The sequence below is a fragment of the Berghia stephanieae genome, chromosome 2, assembly GCF_034508935.2.
Source record: "Berghia stephanieae isolate SIO BIC M18660-M18661 chromosome 2, UCSD_Bste_1.3, whole genome shotgun sequence".
Lineage (NCBI taxonomy): Eukaryota > Metazoa > Mollusca > Gastropoda > Nudibranchia > Aeolidiidae > Berghia > Berghia stephanieae.
The window spans coordinates 6,559,070-6,579,406 of record NC_088361.1 but is presented as its reverse complement, the minus strand read 5'-3'; the positions used below and the strand labels follow the sequence as shown (position 1 = coordinate 6,579,406).

The window sequence follows — 20,337 nt, the reverse complement described above, 5'->3', positions numbered from 1 at the left end:
AGATTCTGATCAGCATATTGATAACTAATCCTAACGCCTGCGTTCAAATTTAAAAAAAAAAAAAAACGTATTAAAAAAAAAAAAGAAAAAAAAAGAAAATACAAAGTGTAAATCTAGATTGTTTAACAATACTTTGAGCACGAGTCTGTCTTATTGAGAAAAAAAAAGAAAAGAGGGGGATGGGGGATATATAGAAATGACCAATTCAGCTATTGATCATCATTTTATTAAAAAGTTATGTATCAATTTAAAGGGAGAATGGTCTAATGCAGGGATGAGGTAGGTTGAAAGACGAAAAAGTCCGATCGTATACAGTCGCCAAATTTTTTTTAGTCTAAGTATTGAAACTTGAGAGATATTCTGATATTAGAAATGTTATTTCTGTACACCAAGAATTTGATCCAATGTAAGGGGGTTTGGATCGATAAATCTAAAATTGAATTCCTCTACTTCAAGCGGACGTTGGACGGAAGTGTCGTCATCACTCATCCTGTGCGTTAACATGCAATGTCTTATGATATATTCCTTTCGTGTGACTTTCAGGGGACAAGATGGGCAATGGTACTTGGTAACCATCATCTCGTGTCGTTCTTTCCAATGGCGAACGTACTTGCTATAGTGGTTTGCAATCATAATGGAGCAGCCTTCCACGGGGCACTTGTCTCCTGGCCTCCATAGTGCCCTGAACCAATCATAACCATCCCTGTTTCTTGTGCAGCGACCTGAAGACAAGAAAGTGCCTATTTTGACTATCGATAAAAGTTGCTTGTAAATTACTGGAACCGACAATCTTACACGTGGTAATGCTTAGGGGTGCAATTCCAACACGAAGTCGAAGCTCTCCCAAGATTAAATAAGCTATGTTGACAGTACATACAGTCGACGGCTAAAAGATGGCCACTACATCAATCCTACTTTCAATCAATAAATCCTCAAACTTTATTCAGGTCGAGTAAAACCTTAAAGATAAGTCTTACGTGTCTTACACATTTAATTAAAGAGCCATATATGTATTCACGTACATTGACTTGAAACGGAAATCAAAACAAAGCAAAACAGAAAAAGAACCAAACACATCAAAACATTTTTAAAAACACTGATCAAAACAAGTTTGATGTAGTTTATTTCCACCTGCAACAATTTAGGATAATTTTGGTCTTATGATATAGGAAAAGGACGATGGTAGGCAATCCAAAAGGAGAGACACTTAGAATGCGATTTATAAATTGGTGACAAAGTTAATTATCATTAGTAAAATAAAATAAGAGTAAAAATGATTCTTATAAAAGATACAAAACAAAGTAAACGACGTTTCGGCCTTTGGCCTTCAAAAGGTAAACAAGAAAATGAAACATGTTATATTACATTGGAATTATAGTTAAAACAGTCTATGTAAAAATGTGTTTGTGTATGTGTGTGTGTGCGCGCGCGCTATTTTATTTAACTATACATTTTATTGACTCATTTAAGCACCGCTAGATTTTGGTATTAATTATCATTCATTCCGTTTAACAGTCTCATTGTTACAATATTTCCAAATGTTAACAAAATTTACTGTTAAACAACTCAGGAAAATTTCAACTTTTCTATGCATATTTTTAAATTGTCCATCGCACTAACAAATTACCAGAATTAGATACTTTACGATTTGGTATACTTGCAAAACTGTAAACCACAAATATACTCTTTTACGACACGTGCTTCAATAAAGTTAAAGCCGAGCCTGCAAAGCTAAATGAAGCAATATTCTACAGAGATAAATAGTTGAAAATGATTAAATTCAAATTCAAAGCGACTAAATATTAAAAAACAAAACAAATAATACTCGAGCTTCTTTCCAGCGCAACATCCACTAAACGTGCTCAAAGCACTTTACAAAGGGTCCTGACAGACAGAAACACGTATCATGTAGAACGAGACGGGACGCATCAGGCGATAATATATATATATATATATATATATATATATATATATATATATATATATATATATATATATATATATATATATATATATATATATATATATATATATATATATATATATATATATTCTTTTTTTTTTTTTTTTTTTTTGTTATTTTTTTTTTTTGTTTATTTTTTTGTTATTTTTTTCCCCCGTCAGAGACAACGCGGTTAATGGTCAGTTACTCATTTTACACCTGAGTACGGTGAGAGAATGTTAGTAAAGAGCCTTTTCCAAGGGCTCAACTATACGCCAAGCGAGGCTCGAATCCACGACCTTCCGATCAGACAGCGAGTGTCATACGACAAGATCACATAGCCGCAGATAATGATATTGATAAAGCGAGATCAATTCAAAAAGTTTATTTTCCATCATGGTGCAGCGTGGCTCAGCGGCACGGTCTTTGCTTCGTACCCGAAAGGTACCGAGTTCGAATATGCGCTTAGCCGTGCGGCCTTGAGCAAGTCACCTTGCCCAAACTCAATTTGCGGAACAGACCCAAGAGACAAATTTTCCCGACGGGATGAATCAAAGGGAATTTTATTTTATCTATTTTTATGTATTCATTATTGAGAAACAATCGGTAATCTCAAAATACCGACGTACAATTCAAACAATTGCTAAAACGAAACAAAGTGCTAAATAAATTATTCACCCCCCCCCCCCCCCCCCCCCCCCCCCGGTTGCATAGGATTATAAAATCGAAATAAATAAATCCATTGTCATTATAGATTATTGCCATTCCACCCCTCAAAGTAAGACTCTTAGATATTTCGTAACCAATTGTTGTAAAAAGCTTTATTTTGCAATGAATTCGAGCTTTCTATAGAAATGATTTTAGAAATTTTGTTTTTGTTTTTAAGGGTTTTATGGCGCTTGCAACACATTTAAGTCATATCAGCGCCAGTAAAAAGGAAGAAAATGGGATAGTAAAAGGTTCTAGGATTACAATTAAAGCACCCAAGAAAAAAGTAAGACATAGGGGAACTGAGAACAAATAGGGATCAGATGTAGATTCCAAAGAGCATACCACCAATGTACTTACTGTAGTTTGAGATCACTTACAAGTTTCGTCCAGACAGAGCACAAAATCCAACAACGAGGAATACACTCAAATGCTCATATTATACATTCAAAATATCAAATATAATAATACAAAACAGAGAGATGATTTACAAGGAAAAAAATATCATCTCCCAAAACAATAACTATGCATTTGACCGTTTCCCTCCACTCCCAGCTAGGACTCCGGCTAGGGCCAGGAAAAACCAAGTAATCTCATTCCAAGACCAAGACAGAAAGCATGTTGGAAAACAGATATAAGGGGTATAGATGACACAGTATGTACCCCCTGCCCACGATGGGATTTTAGAAAATAAGTCATTCTTTATCATTGAAACAAATCAGAAAGCCCTGCCAACCTGGAATTCCTAATGAACAGAGATTTCTGTTCAATTAAGTCAAACTCGACTTCATCACGTTTCAAATAATTAGGCATTTTAGTGCCCATCAAAAAAAAAAAAAAAAAAAAAATTAAAAAAAAAAAAAAAAAAAAAAAATATATATATATATATATATATATATATATATATATATATATATATATATATATATATATATATATATATATATATATATAAAATCAAGGAAAATCAATTTATGGGAACGGGATAAGAAAGATGTTTATCTACTTCTACGAGCATTTTAGTAGGAAATGTGATGCCTGGAAGGGATTTGTTTGGTATTTTCTCAGGCCATTTGGCATTGTCCTGTGATTTGTTTGGCATTTTTGGCAAAATTAATAGAGCACTTTTTTCCATCGTCTATGTCTACATGGTCTGCTGTTACACGAGTCACGAGTCAGTCTATTTTAGTATTCGCAAGATTGCTGATCGTACGAGTGCAGCTGACCACTACGCAATGTCGCACTAATTCACGCGACCGTTGTGACGTGCTCCATTCCAAATAGATCTAGTGGCCAACTGCATTTGTACGATCGGAATCGGAAGTATGCGAGTCATCGCAGTAAAACAAGAACCAGCGAACTTCTTTCTCATTGACAATGGAACCTGGAGACAGCGAGGAGATGACAAGACATGCCGTTTTAAATAATCGAAAACATTAATTGCAAAAGTCATTCGGATCGTACATTTAAAAGAGAAAGAAAAAGAAAAGCCCCACAAAAAACACACAACCCCCCCCCCCCCCCCCCCCCCAACAAAACTAAACAAAAAGAAAGAAAATAAGGAAATAAAACAAACAAATCATGAAAATCATTTTTTTTAAAAACAAACAAAAAACCCGAACAAACAATTAAAAAACAAAATAAAACAAAACAAAAACCCAGATCACGAACGCACGAATTGCAATGCGTGGTGGAATATAGATAAATATATAGATAGATAGATAGATAGATAGATAGATAGATAGATAGATAGATAGATAGATAGATAGATAGATAGATAGATAGATAGATGAGATGATGATGATATGATGATGATTGATGATGGATAGATAGATGATAGCACATAGATAGTATAATAGATTTAGATGATAGATAGATAGATAGATAGATAGATAGATAGATAGATAGATAGATAGATAGATAGATGGATAGATGCTAGCGGTTTTCGTGTTCTAATCTTCGCATCATAAATGATGAAGGGCCGTAAGAATGCATTTGTTCCACAATATCTGAATGTCTTCCCTTTTACAGAAATCAGCATTTGGAGAGGAAGTTGAAATTAAGACTTGTTGGTGTTCATAATAAGATAGAGGAGACATTTCTACTCCTTTTCAGTAACCGCCCTGCATGTACATGCATAATCCCCAAAACCAAGGCACTTTGATTATTATTATTATTATTATTATTATTATTATTATTATTATTATTATTATTATTATTATTATTATTATTATTATTATTATTATTATTAATAGTTACTATTCATTCTATTCATTCTATTATTTTCACAGCCCATTACACACGCTAACGTAAGAGAACCAGGATCGATGAATTGATTGTTGGCTTCCTTCAATTCAATTTCTACGCCAGCTGCTTCAGAACGGAGACCGTGATGGGTGATGCAATGAGCTGTCAGTCTCTCCTTGCGTTTGAATCGAGCTTGACAAACAGGGCATGCGTATTTTGTCACGATGTAAGTATGCTGTTCCTTCCAGTGACGAATATACTTCCAACGGCCATTTCTGATAACAGTCGTACAGCCCCTTACTGGACATTTCTGACCAGGCCTCCAAATGACGATTCTGTTCCTGTCGTCTTTATTGGAGACGGAACCTGAAGACAAAAAAGGGCTTTGATGACTGGTTTCCTTTAAAATTACATTTTCATTTCTCAAAAATGGGATGACGAACTAGAAATCCGTTTCAAAATGCATGATTACACTATTTGGCTTGTATCTTTGAAATCGTTTGATAACTTTCGTTGTAATTTGACATGGTGGCGTAGATTGCACTAGACTTTACTAATCATTTTTTGCTCAATGGAAAACCAACTGGTTCAAAAGTTAATTTATTTACGATCATCAAGGACCATGCCTTGCATCATATTTTTAGACAATTTAACTACACGTATGTTAATCACGGTCACAATAACAAGGTGAAATGCAGCGTGTCCTACAGATCAAATTCGTATTCCACCCTCCTCCCTTTTCACAAAAATCCCTGACAATATTGTGTGAGTAAAACAGGGATAGGAATGTTTAATTGTTTTGTGTAGAAATTGAGGTGGTCGAGAATTCTGCTCTGTGTCCACGCGACGCCCCTTCCTGAAAACAATCCTTATAACGTTGTGTGTGTGTGTGTTACTGTAAAATTCTAATATTCTGGGTGGTAAAAATGAAAACACCACAAATCATCAAAGGAATTGATTGCATGACAACCACAAAAGATACACTATTCATATTTACGATTCATTAGGTCTAGTAAATTCTAAGACTACGACTGTATCCAAAGTTTGTGACAATGCATACATAACACGGTTTGAGAGAAAGAGATCGAAATGAGTGATCATGTATTTGAAACGGACTATACTATAATATATCACATTATTTTAATTTTAAGTAATCTCTCAGTCGGTACTCCACTTCAGTACGGTTTCCACGAACTCCTCGAGAAAAGCAAAAAGGATCGAGGGAAGCCATTGCCTTGCCACAACGACTTGGTGGGGAGGGGGTAATTGGTATGGTTTTTGCATTGTGCCGGAAATGTATCGGGATCGACCACCCACCGCGTTATGTGGCTTTTGAGCAAGTCGCCTATCCCCAATTCACTTTGCGGCTGACACTTGAGTTACGGAATAGACCCTAATGGCCTATTTAAACGTGCAGTTAATTTGCCAACGGCCCCATGGATTTCCACAAATTGTGGGATAACATGAAAACTGAGCGTGTAAATGAAAAATTTCAATCTTCTCATACGGATATCCGCCCAAGGTCCTGATATTTTCCTGCCTTCGAATTCGAGCTGATGGATCATCTAGGCCGAGTGACATAACTGCGGTATCCTTGATGTTGCCGCAGGCGGGATTTAAAATTCGTTCCAAAAAAATTGTTAAATTTAAAAAAAAAAAATTAAAAAAATAAATGTTTGTTATCAGCGACCCAAAATTAGTCTAATTCACGTCGAGAACGCAATTAAGTGCCGGATTATGAAGTTATTTGTTTATTTTTTTTTTTTGACATTGAATGTGGTAGAATATCAGCTTCAGTTTATTTTAAAAGACTGATAGTTGTGAACGTTTCGGGTTTCCCCTTTATCATGTGACAAGAAGATTAATTAGACACAAAAGATAAGATAGGAATGGTTATGGAGACGTATTGAGACATGTAGCTACCCTTTAAATTTGTTTGTATTTTCGAACTCGTCCTTATCCACATCATGTGTAGGTCAAAGTCGTTGTGGACGACGGAAATTTTGAGTCGCTGGTAGAAAGAAGTTCTGCACTCAAAATTTCTCAAACTCTGGTGTAAAACTAGGACCCGTTGTCTATTAATAAAAAATTATAACAGCAAAATAGGCTGCCGTTTTCATCCTGTAAGCAGAATGTTACTATTGGTTTTGAACCCCTTGTCTGTTTAAAAAAAAAAAAATTAAATCACATTGTGGAGACTGCATGCACTATACAAATCCCCACAGTTCCTTTGGATACATGGATATAAGTTCTGATTTGGAGCGAGGCATTTACGGTTTTGGGGGCTTGGCATGCCCCAAATCCAGATGAGAGAAAAAAAAAATGTGCTTAAAAAGCTTTTTACGTGTATTTTACTGACACTACGCTTATGAAAATGACAGAATTTAGTCATCGATGAAAATATTCATAAAGAGTCCATTTAATCTTGTAGTGCAAACTGAAATATTGCTCGACAATTCGTGATAGATTACATGGTTTAAACTGAGGAAAAGGTGTCGATTTCCAACACCACCGGTTAGCTCCATTTATGAAATTTACGTCATAATAACTGATATGAATTTCAATATTTTGTCAAGTTCAAACTTTTTTGAATTATAAAAAAAAATTCTATTTGCAGTGATATACAGGTATGTAAACACACGAAGAAGTTTTATATAACCCACTCTAAAGCATATAATAATATAATTCCCTTTGCGTTGGCTGGGTGAAATTAGTTCGATAAAACTGTATTCGAGGTTTAAAAAATTCGAGAGAGGAATAGAATGATAAAATAACAATGAATAAGGAAAAAAGTCTGGACATTCGGGTGAGTTCGAGGAGATCGTACTCGAATGTACAATAGTCATACAGTACAATTTCGTCCTTTCTTTTATTTTTATTTGAACATCTGAAACTAAAAGAAGTGTCAAATACAATGTGATTAAGGAACAGATGAAGTAACAGACAGGTTAGATTTTAGAAATAAGATTCAAATATTTATATAAAAAATAACAGCAAAACGGAAATTGTTTTTGTTTTTTCTCGCTCTCTATAGGTTGTGATGGTAAATGGTAGTGTCGTAGTAGTAGTAGTAGTAGTAGTAGTAGTAGTAGTAGTAGTAGTAGTAGTAGTAGTAGTAGTAGTAGTAGTAGTAGTAGTAGTAGTAGTAGTAGTAGTAGCAGTAGTAGTAGTAGTAGTAGTAGTAGTAGTAGTAGTAGTAGTAGTAGTAGTAGTAGCAGTACAGTGGAACTCGGATACAACGGGAATAGTGGAACTAGCACAAAATCACCGTTGTAGCCATATATACACGGTATGTGAAGGGAGAGAACAATGAAGGAGGAAAAATGCAACACATAATGAGTTATCTCCCTGAGTAAATGAATCAAACGATGTGACTGTGTTTTTCCATCCTTAACTCCTTCAGCAACGTCACCATTTCTCGCCTCATCTAACACTTACTTAAAGGCGAGTTGGAACAATGCGGCGCAATGGTTAAATCATACCATTGTCCTTTCCTCTGCTTTCCACCCATTCCAATCCTGCTTCACATAGAACTTCCCATTAGGCATTGTTACCTAATAGCTTAAAAGTCGCACACCACTCACTGTACGCCTAACGCATTAGGCCTGTGTGTATCAACATGATCGGTCAGCCACACGCTTCTCACGAGCCTCTTTTTTCTCTCTCGTTAGTATGTTACAAAAAGTATATATCTAGATATAGAAACGACCATAGGAGACGCAATAACTGCAATTCGCCAACCCCACCCATCTCCTTTATGTGTGCTTTCCTCTCTTCTTGACTACCTACATCTTAATTCTCAACAGCATACTAAACATGCAACACCCCCCCCCCCCCTGTAGTAGCCGTTACCAACTGTATAACGCATTTTGAAAGCAACTTGCCAAAGGAAATCAGATAGGGGGGAAAGGGGGGGGGGGGGGGTTAGAAGACACGGCAAAAAAGTGACCTTTCCGCCCATCATGGAAGGTCAGAAGATCCCACCCAAGATATTATGTCCATGGTGCACGTCTGAAGTTCCACACTGCCACTGACACAGACTCTTTCCAAAGAGAGGCAATCAGATGGTTTAAAAAAACCGTTATAATATACTAAAGATTTAATAACGTTACAGACAGCGGTGTGGTGATTCCCATGGCCAAAAAACATATCTCACAAAAGACAAGCCCATACAACTATGTATCTTCCTATCAAACAAAAATCCACGGAAGGTTAGACGAAACCAAAACAACACGGAAAGGACAATAAGAAGAATAGAAGACAGGGCTGTAAATGGTTTGTGAATTGGATTAATTAGTCTGTTGTCACGTCGCCCAGCAACGGCGGCCATCGTGGTTCTAAACAAAGAAAATCGGTACTTTTTATTCTTCATGCTGGCTAGAAGTTTTCATATGTCTTGTGATCAGAATGTGTAAAAGTCAAAACATGATCAGATTTATGTTTTTTTCCTCTGGATACGCTTTTATGCTCGTCGGAGAAATATTTCATTGGGGCGTCCGCCATTGTTCCGATAGTTTAGAGCCAGTTACTAAGTTACCATACGTCATTACGAGGGAAGTGACGTTACGACTGTTGAAGCGTATTAATTGTGAACACGCGAAAATAGGCCAACAAGACAAAAACATTGATTCAATAATAAACACAAGACAGATATGACACGTCAATTGACTAGTCAAATCCTGTCACTTTCCCCCAACTCATTTATAATACAAAAAAGCATGTCCTTATTTTATGGTACCGTACCAAAAAAAACAAAACGAATAAATAAATAAAATAAAAATCCAAATTATTTGAGAGAGGCTACATACATTTCTGGGCCCAGGACTGAGTTGATTGAGTTCATTATAACATATTCGTTATACCGACAGTGTTGTCTTGGTCACAAACATGGCGGTATAACGAGGTTCCACTATATAATATTATAAAATGCTTTAAAATGCATATTATATCAATATATTATATCCCCCCCCCCCCCCCCATACATACACAATCACAAAGGGGGGAGGGGGAGAGAGAGAGAGAGAGAGAGAGAGAGAGAGAGAGAGAGAGAGAGAGAGAGAGAGAGAGAGGGAGGGGAGAGGGAGAGAGAATACAAACAATCGCTCTCTGCTTAGGGTTCAACCAAGAAATATTATTTCAGGTCGAGTGCACTAAACAACATGGAAGGGAAAATAGATTTAATAGGGGGATAGAAGATACAAGAGTAAAAAACAGGAAGTTAGGAAATAGCAAGGGTTTGTTTGTTGTTTGTTTTTGTTTTTTTTCATCGAGTACTCTGCTCCATATCAACAAAGAATACACATCAATTGAATGTAAATATTTATTTATTCATATTTGTTGGCACTTGTAACATCTCAACATATACAGTATACAAATAGAATGTTTCAGTTCATTGACAAAACGGTGATCGATCAAGAACGTTTATGCATTAGGGACAAATAAATGAAACATTTCAGTAATTGACATCTTACGACATAATAATTGTTTTTTATTGTTACGAACGGCAATGTAAATATCCCTGACACTTTCGTTTTCCGCTGAGTGAAAATTAGCGAAAACAAAATCGTGTGCTTTGATGGGGACTTATGATCAAATAAAACAATATTTGTTAAATCTTAAAGAAAGAATCAAAACTCAATTCACACTCTTGATATTTAAAAAGCCCCATTGGCAAGGGAGCATAGACATATATCCTAAATGTAGAAATTTGTCCGCTTGTGTGACACTGACACAGCATAGCGACCAACATTTCTAAGAGATAAAACGGGACATCTTAAAGCGTAATATCGTAATAACTCGGATTTAGAGCTAGAGGCCTACTCACAATGTCTATTCCTTGTTTTTAAATTACTAGTCAAAAAGCCTGGGACATGCCAGGGTAAATTCTTTACACAAAAATATGTTCTCCAGACTGCGTAATCGGTACAGTCCTGATTGTATCCCATCATTACAGGCACATGCCGATAGTAGAAAATAGTTGATATGGGGCTATGGGAAAAAAATGTATTTTCTTAGTATTCGATATAAAAAGGCAAACACATCATTTCATTTCATTAGGAGTGAAAAGATTTAATTTTAAAACAGTTTTACGGGTTAATTAATGAAAAATAATTAAAAACTGAGGGTCTGCCACCAAAATCAAAGTAGAAATACAGTAAAATTACTTTAAACCGAAAGAAGCTAAACCGAAAAATACCTTAAACCGCAAAGAATTTAATAAATTGTACTAGTTTCTTCATTATCTTTGTCCTAATTCTTACGATGAACCGAAATACTTCTAAGAAGGACTTTCTTTAAACCGAAACAACTTGAGAGCACCTTCCCCTTTTCTCTCTCTATTTTTCTTCAAAAATTCGGGAAGGTGGCCCCACATAATAATGCCCGGTGATATTAAAACAAAGAGCCTAAGTATAAGATGAGGGTGAGGGGTGGGGGATAGGCAAACACTTCAATCACTGCACTTGGGTTTGGCCAGCACCACGATCGCAGACTGGAAAAGGAAGACAACGGGTGACTGGCAGGCGAAAAATGAGGAAAGAGGGGGAGTTGGGGTGTAGAATCACGCAAGCGAGATGTTCTCGCTCGTGTGTTGATGCTTTGGGACTGACTGGATTTTCAACACGACAATAAGGAGGGGGGTGGAAGACAACTTACCTTTGACATGCCATTTCATTTCCACTTTGATTGAATATATGTGTGAGGAAGGGGGGGGGGGGGGGGGTTCTTGTAATTAGGCCTTTGAACCTAATGGCTTTTCAACAAAAGAGAGATGTGTACTAGTAGTAAACAACTTAGCATTGACACGCCTTTTCATTTCCATTTCACTTCACCTCTGAGTAGCTGCTATCATTCATTATCAATTATCACACAAGAACTTTCGATCTTATTTTAGCTTTACATTTTACTAAAAGAAAGCACTGTGCTTACACATTGGAGTTTAAAATCAAAATACTATGTGAAGTCGATGAAAAAAAAGTTGATATGTAAAAAACACTGCATCCCGAACTCAACTCTTTCAACAATTTTGAATTGAAAACAAAAACCCCCAAAAATATTTTTAAAACACAAAAAAAAAAAAAAAAAATTAAATTAAATAATAATAATTTTAAAAAATGTAATGGTTACGAAGACGGCATTTATTCAACTACTTTTAAAGGGAAACCCATGATACGATTAAATGAGCAAATTTCTTAAATAGTTACTATACTTGAAAAACATCGCAAAACGGGAACTTGCTCGCTTTAAACCAAAATGTCTTTAAACCGAAATGATTTAGAAGGTCCCCAAAATTTCGGTTTAAAGTAATTCTACTGTAGCTTTCTAAAATGTATAAAAAGTGTTGACGACTTTGAAAACGCGTCCATTGTTTTATTTTTAGGAAAATGACCTTTTGGAACAGATTCATATTTAAAAGAATAAATACAAAAATTGGCAAAATATTTGATAACGATAATCAAAAGGCAAAACCTAGTTGTTTCAATAATCTAGTTCAATCTAGTTACTCGGATAAATCAAGACATTTTCATTTATTATAAATTCAGTGTATATTAGGGGCAAGACACAAAATAAGAAAACGGTCGTAAAAAAAAAAAGAGAAATCATTCATAAGAAATGGAAACAAATATATTATTCCACCCCTCTCCCTAAATAGTAACGCGTAATAATATCATGTTTACAATAATAATTTGTGTCATCAGATTAGCAAGCGTAAATTTCCACTAAAAACAGATTATTTAAAAAGAAGTTTCATTTGAATGTTTTCAAAGATATCTTTTATTCAAAGACCGAAATAGGAATCGATTGAGGGGTAGAATAAATGATTTCTTACACTCTTGCGTTTTGGAATTCGAACTTTGTTCCCAACGCGCATTTGCAAGATCGTGCAGTGGTTGGGAACACGTCCGGAACTCCAAAATCAAGAGTGTAAGAACCGTATATTATCCTACCATTAGTGGGTAATCTCCTCTCAAGGGCTTGGGTGAAATTAATCAAACATATAATATTATTGCCATTCTAAAGCTAGCACCCCCCCCCCCCTCTCTCTCTCTCTCTCTCTCTCTCTCTCTCTCTCTCTCTCTCTCTCTCTCTCTCTCTCTCTCTCTCTTTGCTTTTTACCGTTTCCTATTCAACTCATGACGTGAAAAATAATGTTAAACGATTCATTAACATGAAAAGAACAGAAATAAAACCCCTTGAGATTATTATCAATTTCCCACATTAAGGAACGCGATGGGCTCTAATGAAAACATGATTTGAATTCTGAGTATTACACTTAATGGTAGTCTGGTAACAGCAGCAGCATTAATAGTAGCAGCAGCAATAATAATAATAATAATAATAATAATAATAATAATAATAATAGTAGTAGTAGTAGTAGTAGTAGTAGTAGTAGTAGTAGTAGTAGTAGTAGTAGTAGTAGTAGTAGTAGTAGTAGTAGTAGTAGTAGTAGTAGTGCTATACTATTTGATACCCCCCCCCCCAAAAAAAAAAAACAAAAAAAAAAAAAGAAAGCAGGCATCACCATTTTAAATGTACTTCGACTAAACCAAACCATTAACATAACATCGTAGAGCTAAATATAATATTATAGTATCACAGTCGGATTATTATTATTATGTTCTAATTCATGACTAGGCATTTTCAGGAATAGAGGCGAGGGAAAGAGTGAGATAATTAAATAAAATAAATAGATAGATAGATAGATAGTAGATAACGGTAGAAGAATTTAAAATAAGTTACCCTCTATATGAAAGAAAAGATGATAAAGACACTACTTCTAGGATTCAGGACGCTATTTCTCGTTTACTTTTCTTATTCATCCATTTAATTATTTTCGGTTTTTAAATTAAGGACATTTTTTTTTTTTTTTTAAATGTAAACGTCTCCTCCCCACCTTCCTTACTTTGACGAATACTTTCGCATAGGAACAATAAGAGCAGTCGCGAAGTACATTATTGCTCAGTCAGAGTTGTACACAATACCAAGTACCGTCGCCAAATCCAAAGGAAACGGGTCGATGAACTGACAGTTGACCTCCTGTACTTCTAGCATGTCGGCTCTCTGAATAGTGTGACCATGCCTCGTAATGCTATGCCTGACCAGTTTTTCACGCCGTTTAAACTTCGACTCGCAAAATGGGCAGGGATATTTGGTGACGATCCTCTCGTGTTGCTCATTCCAGTGCCGGTCGTATCTCTTGTGGTTGATTACACTGAGGCATACTGGACATGGCTTACCGGGCTGCCACAGTGCCCGAGATTTGTTGAAGGTCTTTCCACGCCTACGGGAAGTACCTGAAGACAAGAAAGGTCGGATTTCACACTCAATGAAGAGCCCAATTGTAAGAGTGCACTTGTTATGACTGGCATCACACATTAAAAAATAAAATACTTTCTTACAAAAATAACAAAACATTTGCGTGTGAAAACAAAATATGACTGAATGATTCCTGTGAAAATGAAGAAAACCGTTCTAATTTGAACTACGAATCGCATGTATTGTAATAGGAGACATTGAGACCAAAATGAAGGAACGGTTGTGGAGAGGTGAAAACGTGCACATAACAATTCAGCAAACTGCGTTAATATTTTGTCGACCACAGCTGTAACAGTAACAGTATAAAACAAAACTAAAAGAGACGTGGACAAAAAACATCACATCTAACCTCTACTGGAAGCCCATACTTCTCGTCTCAGATCACATAAAATGGCAACTAACAGAATTAGAAATTCGATATACAGTATAAAACCAATGTCAATTAATAACAAGGAAAGGCGGCTTCATTCTGTAGTCCTGTAATCATCCCAAGAGTTATAGGATAGGGGTCGTGAAACTGTTCATTTAATTCAAGCACCATTTTCTCATCAGGTGGAATTTTTACGTTATGTTGTAGAAGACAGTGCTTGGTCAAGTATGATTTCCTCTTTGTTGCAAGTCGGCACACAGGACAATAATATTTTCCGACCATTTTCTGATGTTTTTCTTTCCAATGAGCTACAAGGTGGGAAGTGAATCGCAGCAGCTTGGCTTGACAACCTGGTACAGGACAACCTTGCCCTGGCTTCCAAACAGCATGTGATTGGTCATAACTGTGGGATTTACCTGGTGATTAAAATGGGATAACGCTGCTTACTTACAGCTCCTGCTTTTCTTACAACAATAATAGTAATTAAAAAGATAAAGATACGCATATAAAACATACACACGCAAAACATACAAAAGACATCCCCAACCAGGCTGTCTTAAAAACTTCAAAAACGTTTAATTCTGATCCGGACAAACTGAGAAAAGGTAAGAATGCAGTTTCTTATTCCAGTGTTGGAGATCATCCATCACTTTAATTTTCGCATCTATTTGTTCACTGCGTAGATCAACATATTTTTTCAGCAAATTCATTCTAGCTTTCAAATTACATTCCAGCGAATAATCAATATTTACTTAATACAGTAATGTCAACTATATTAAGTTTGGAGCAATTCCCAAATACACGCTCAATGAAATAATCAGAAATCGAAAAGATCTAGAAACAACAACAACCATACGAAATATAATATTACAAAGTTCAACTGGCGTTCTACACTTGATTGTCTTTATCAGAGGAATGGGGCTTGCAATGCCTGAACTGCTTTTTCAAATGTCCATGGGGCAGGATCCACAAAATGGACATTAAATGTGTACTCCGTTTTACCAATTGCGCTGTGTACATCTTGACATCCATGCTTCTTCCGTAAGTGGCTCAAGAGATTTGACCTCCGAGAAAAGGACACATGACCTGGACATAACTTGCAATAGACACGGGCTATATATTTTTCGTGCTTCTGTATCCAGTGGCTCCGTAAAGTATGACGGTCACAGCAATACTTTGCAAGACAATTTGACACTGGGCATCCTCCGGCATTCACGTGCAGGTCGCCTCCTGTAGATGGGAAACAAAGCTGGATGGTTTGTTCGGAGAAGCATCGAGATAGACGTTTTAAAAATTCACCCTATTAAATAGTTAAATGTCCCATAACAGATAATTAATAATAATGACTAGCTAGCTGCCAGCAAACAAGCTCTGACACAAACACATCATTCAAATTCAAGTATATAATATCTGTCCCAACGTAAATGGGTTTGGATCAATGAACTCTGAATTCAACTTTACAACACATTGGATTTCTCCCAAAAAGTTTCCGTCGTAGATATGATGTACGTCTTTATAGTGTCTACACAGATTTTCTTTACGCTTAAATGCCAATGGACATTTATTGCATTGGAACATTGAAGCAAATCTTTCGTGTCTCTCTTTCCAATGACGTCTCAACGCTGATCGGACTAACCCTGGATAATGTTTTGCGTCGCAGGTGGGGACAGGGCAATTGTAGTACTTCTTCGTTGCAGATGGTAGCTGACTAAAACATGTAAAAACAGAACTATCCGTCATTTCTGGAGAAGAAAAATTTAAATGACAATATGGTGTTGGCTCAAAGTCTCACTCATATGCGGATATGAAGATTGAATACCTTATATATATGTTTTAATACAAACACTCTTTAGAAATAAATATGAAATAACATTGATTCATCAATCGCCTGACTTCATCGTACAAGAAATCTTTAAATTTGCACTGACTCGCCCCACCCCCTAAAAAGACTATTCAACCACTTTTATAGCCAGTTGGTTCAGTAAGACGCTTTTACTTTCAGGGATACCGAATGCATTGTGCAAGATCATAGGATCACTAGCTTTTCAAGAATGTTAAACTGCACAAAGAATAATTTGCTAGATTTGTTTGCCTGTAAAACTCGGCTGCCAGGAACTCGGTCAAATGCAAAGGTAAGACAAATGATGCTAATTTTAGTATAGGTGAATAATAAGTAGTTCAACGGCGAATAATAGTAGTACAACATTGCTTACGACCCATTCGAGGAAAAGGAAGATGACACTAAACAGAAAAGGACAGCTAGAGAGTGCTAACTGGGGCCTAAAAAAAAAAAAAAAAAGGAAGACAAAAGGTAAAAATAAATCGCACAAGTAAACCACGGCAGCATTCTAGCTCCGCGCCCCGGTCAATGGTCACCATAGGTCTGACATGGACATTAATGAAAAAAAAAAAAAGGGGGGGGGGGGGGGGACAATTAATTTCCAAGTGGGGAAAAAAAATCACCTCACAAATAAATATTTGTGTGTATGTCGACCATGGCTTCCTCGAACTACTCGTGAGGTATTGGTTATGCAAAACAGCGATGACGTATGTGAGTGACCGTGTGGCTGGGTGTGTATCATGATGTATACCCACACTTGCAATTCTCCTTTGCCACTGTCGATACACCCAATACACAAGTAAAATCTCACATTAAATCACCATTGGTCGAACGAAAAAAAACTTGGGCATAAAACCCCTTTTGTTGTTGTTGTTGTTGTTTACAGTGGCTGGATGAAATCAGTTGAGGAAATCGTGTGCGAGGTACTGTTTGTTATTAAGGGTTTACAGTGCGTGTGACACTTTCACTTAAAAGTCATTTCAGCACAAGTAAAAAGGAAGAAGATGTATTTTGTTTGCTTTTAATGGTTTTGATGCGCTTATACTTATAGCACATTTAGGTCAAATCAACGCCAGAAAGAAGGAAGAAAATGGAATAATCCCAAAAAAATTTTAAAAAATCTAGAACTAGAAGTAAAGGCACCCAAGAAAAAGTAAGATTGATTCAAATAAGGAACATATGTAGATTAGATTGGTTCAAATAAGGAACATATGTAGATTCTAAAAGTCTCATCCAGACACCAACACAGGATCACAACAAGAGGAATACGGTCAAATGTTTCATAACATATTCAAAACAGATAATATAACAATACATAACACAGAGATGATTTACAATGAACAAAAATCCTCTCCTAAAACTAAAACTACAAGGGTAGACTGAACAATCTTGATGCGGCTCTTGTGTTTTCAAAACGATAATATTTTTTTAATTAACAAAGGTATCAAAGCAAGGCCCAATTTATGTCCTTTCCGTCGATCACCTTTAATTTCAACATGGTCACTTTCCCATCCACACAGAGCCGCCAACGATTCATCAGTTATTGCATCGCGTCGACGAGAAATTAATGTGGCAAACTTCGACATCATCGAGTCACCTCCGCCTACACCTAGTCATCATTGCCAAAAGTTGCCCCTTTCGAAGTGTGTCTTAAGAAAAAGAAAAAGTCACTTGGGAGCTAAATCAGAATTGTAAGAGGGGTGTTCTACGACTTCAAGAAAACGTCCTCTTTCAGTGTCACCATGCGTTTCAATGAGCATTCTCGATATCCAACGGGCACATACCTTTCTGTAACCCAGAGTTTCTCGGACGATATAACCGTCTATTGCCTATGGAAATTCCAAGCCTTTGCGAACTGTCCGATTGTTTTATCCAGCGATTAGCTGGATTAAGTTCGTCAATTTCTTTGGTTGATTTGCTGCAGTTGATACACTTTGTGGACGATCACTGCAAGCCTGCTCATTAATGTTGGTGGAGACAGCATTGGTTCCTGTGACGCATATAATCCATCTTTGAACTGTTCGAATACCCAGGAGTCACCATAAATACGTTTCAGCCATTTATGAACGTTTACGGATGCACATCGCTAGCAGTAAAGAACTCAGTCACAGCACGCTAATTATTGCATATTTTTGGTGTGATTTCTTCGACCGACATGTTGAAGTAGAGGTTCTTTCAAATAAGATAAATTGAAATCAAGAAAAAGCAGCTAAAGGAAATTTGGTGACCTAATAGAAGAATAAATTAAACACATTTTGATGTATAGTTTATACTGGCGAGCTCAACACAATCGGTGATATTCACTAGGCGTCAATACTTTTAGGCAAACCTAGTAATACTATACATTTGACAGCTGAAAAAATAAAATGAACACAAACACACGTTCACAACTGACCACTTCCCTCATTAATAAGAAGGGAATATGGGCAAAACTAATACCAGGACAGGGAGAAACCAAGACCCTAACCAGTAGTGGTTGGGTGAAATTAGTTCGAGGAAACCGTGTTGTGTTCTATGTAGAAGGGAAACCGTATGAATGTTTTCGTGATTTTAAGTAAACTTTTATTTGATACCCATTCTATTGTTTTCCACAAATCGTATGTTGAACTAGAATCAATTTACAATTGGGTCGATATTCTTGTTCATATGTCTTCATAAAATGTATGTATTATTTAAGTTACTCTAAGCCAATTGCTTTGCCCCATGTCATTGGATAAGGGTCCATAAAATCCTCATTGGTAGTTAGTACGTAGCTACCCGCCGAATCCTCTAATTCAACTCCGTGGAGCACACGAACATGCTTGGCTAGATTGGAACGTCTCTTCGATGTAGAAGAACAATGAGGACAACAATACTTGGGTACAATTTTTTCGTGGCGCTCCTTCCAGTGACGACGAAATTCAGATCTTTTACTGAAGCGGTTAAAGCAACTGCTGACTGGACAACGTTGATGTGGTCTCCAGATCTCTCGGTGTCCTGTAGAGAGAAACACGGCATTTTTGAAGACGACACATTGGCTTGACTTTTTAAGTTTGCAGCTGACAGAGGTATATGTGAATTTTCATTGTACATATCTCATGATATTAACATAAAACACACCGATATCAAATCATCACTATATGAAAAAAAGAGTTCACTTTATTAAGTAGGAAATTGGTCAAGAGCAATGATTGACAAATCCGCCTGAAGCGAGTGTACTTGATGGCTGCCGTTTCTAAACCAGTAAGCATCCATCCGACGCCCGCGTATACTACTGAGAGTGAGTGGAGTGGGATCAATAAACTGCTTATTCACCACTTCTTCTATTGCACCAATGCCTTCCTCCACATTGACGGAGCCATGCTTTATTCGGATATGAGAGAGAAGCTTGGATCGTCGTTTCGTTACAGTATCGCACATTGCGCAGTGGTGAACTACGATCAAGGGTTGATGTTTTTCCATCCAATGGCGCGGCATCTGGGATCGGACCACAGCATGGCAGCCAGGCACAGGGCAACTCCTTCCTGGGTACCACAGAGGAGCAGCAATATCCTTCTCTTGGTGGCCATCGTCTGCAGACAAGAAGGCTTGCATGTTCAAGATTGTCAAAAATACATCCACAAAGTAACTTTGTTATCTTACCAATTAGTGGTAATCTCGGCAACACCGGTGAACCGAATGACTCCAAAACGAGAACAGCCAGAGGCGTGATACATTGAACATAATGACAACTGTTTGCTACAATTGTATCACTCGAGTATGTATATTTGTTTGTTTTGTATTTTTTTTTTTTTTGTTGTTTGTTAGTTTTGTTTTAAGGGGCGCTAGGAACACCTTTAGATCTAATAATTTTCTACAATTTAAAATAAATAAATAAATAAAACTGTTCTATATTTTTACTCACACCAACAGACATTATTACTGAAACACTTTTAA

The 20,337-nt window shown here is 36.6% G+C and overlaps 1 protein-coding gene across 24 annotated transcripts in view; it reads right to left on the bottom strand.

The window, feature by feature from the left end:
- LOC144964226 (uncharacterized) overlaps positions 1-20,337 on the bottom strand; it is a 110,198-nt gene that overhangs the window by 46,383 nt on the left and 43,478 nt on the right. The window contains exons 4-5 of one of the 24 annotated variants that reach the window (XR_013643775.1): positions 18,207-19,973; positions 13,388-14,190 (exon numbers count right to left, since the gene is read on the bottom strand). The exons of 13 other annotated variants lie outside the window; for them this stretch is intronic. Coding sequence is in view for 9 of the 11 variants with exons in the window: in XM_078898240.1 (XP_078754366.1) it covers positions 19,564-19,973 (410 nt within the window). In the remaining 2 variants the exon portion in view is untranslated. Of the gene's footprint in view, positions 1-21; positions 723-4,542; positions 5,264-13,370; positions 19,974-20,337 lie in introns of those variants that run through there. 10 more of the 24 variants (XR_013643781.1, XM_078898249.1, XM_078898245.1 and 7 more) reach the window with 10 other exon arrangements.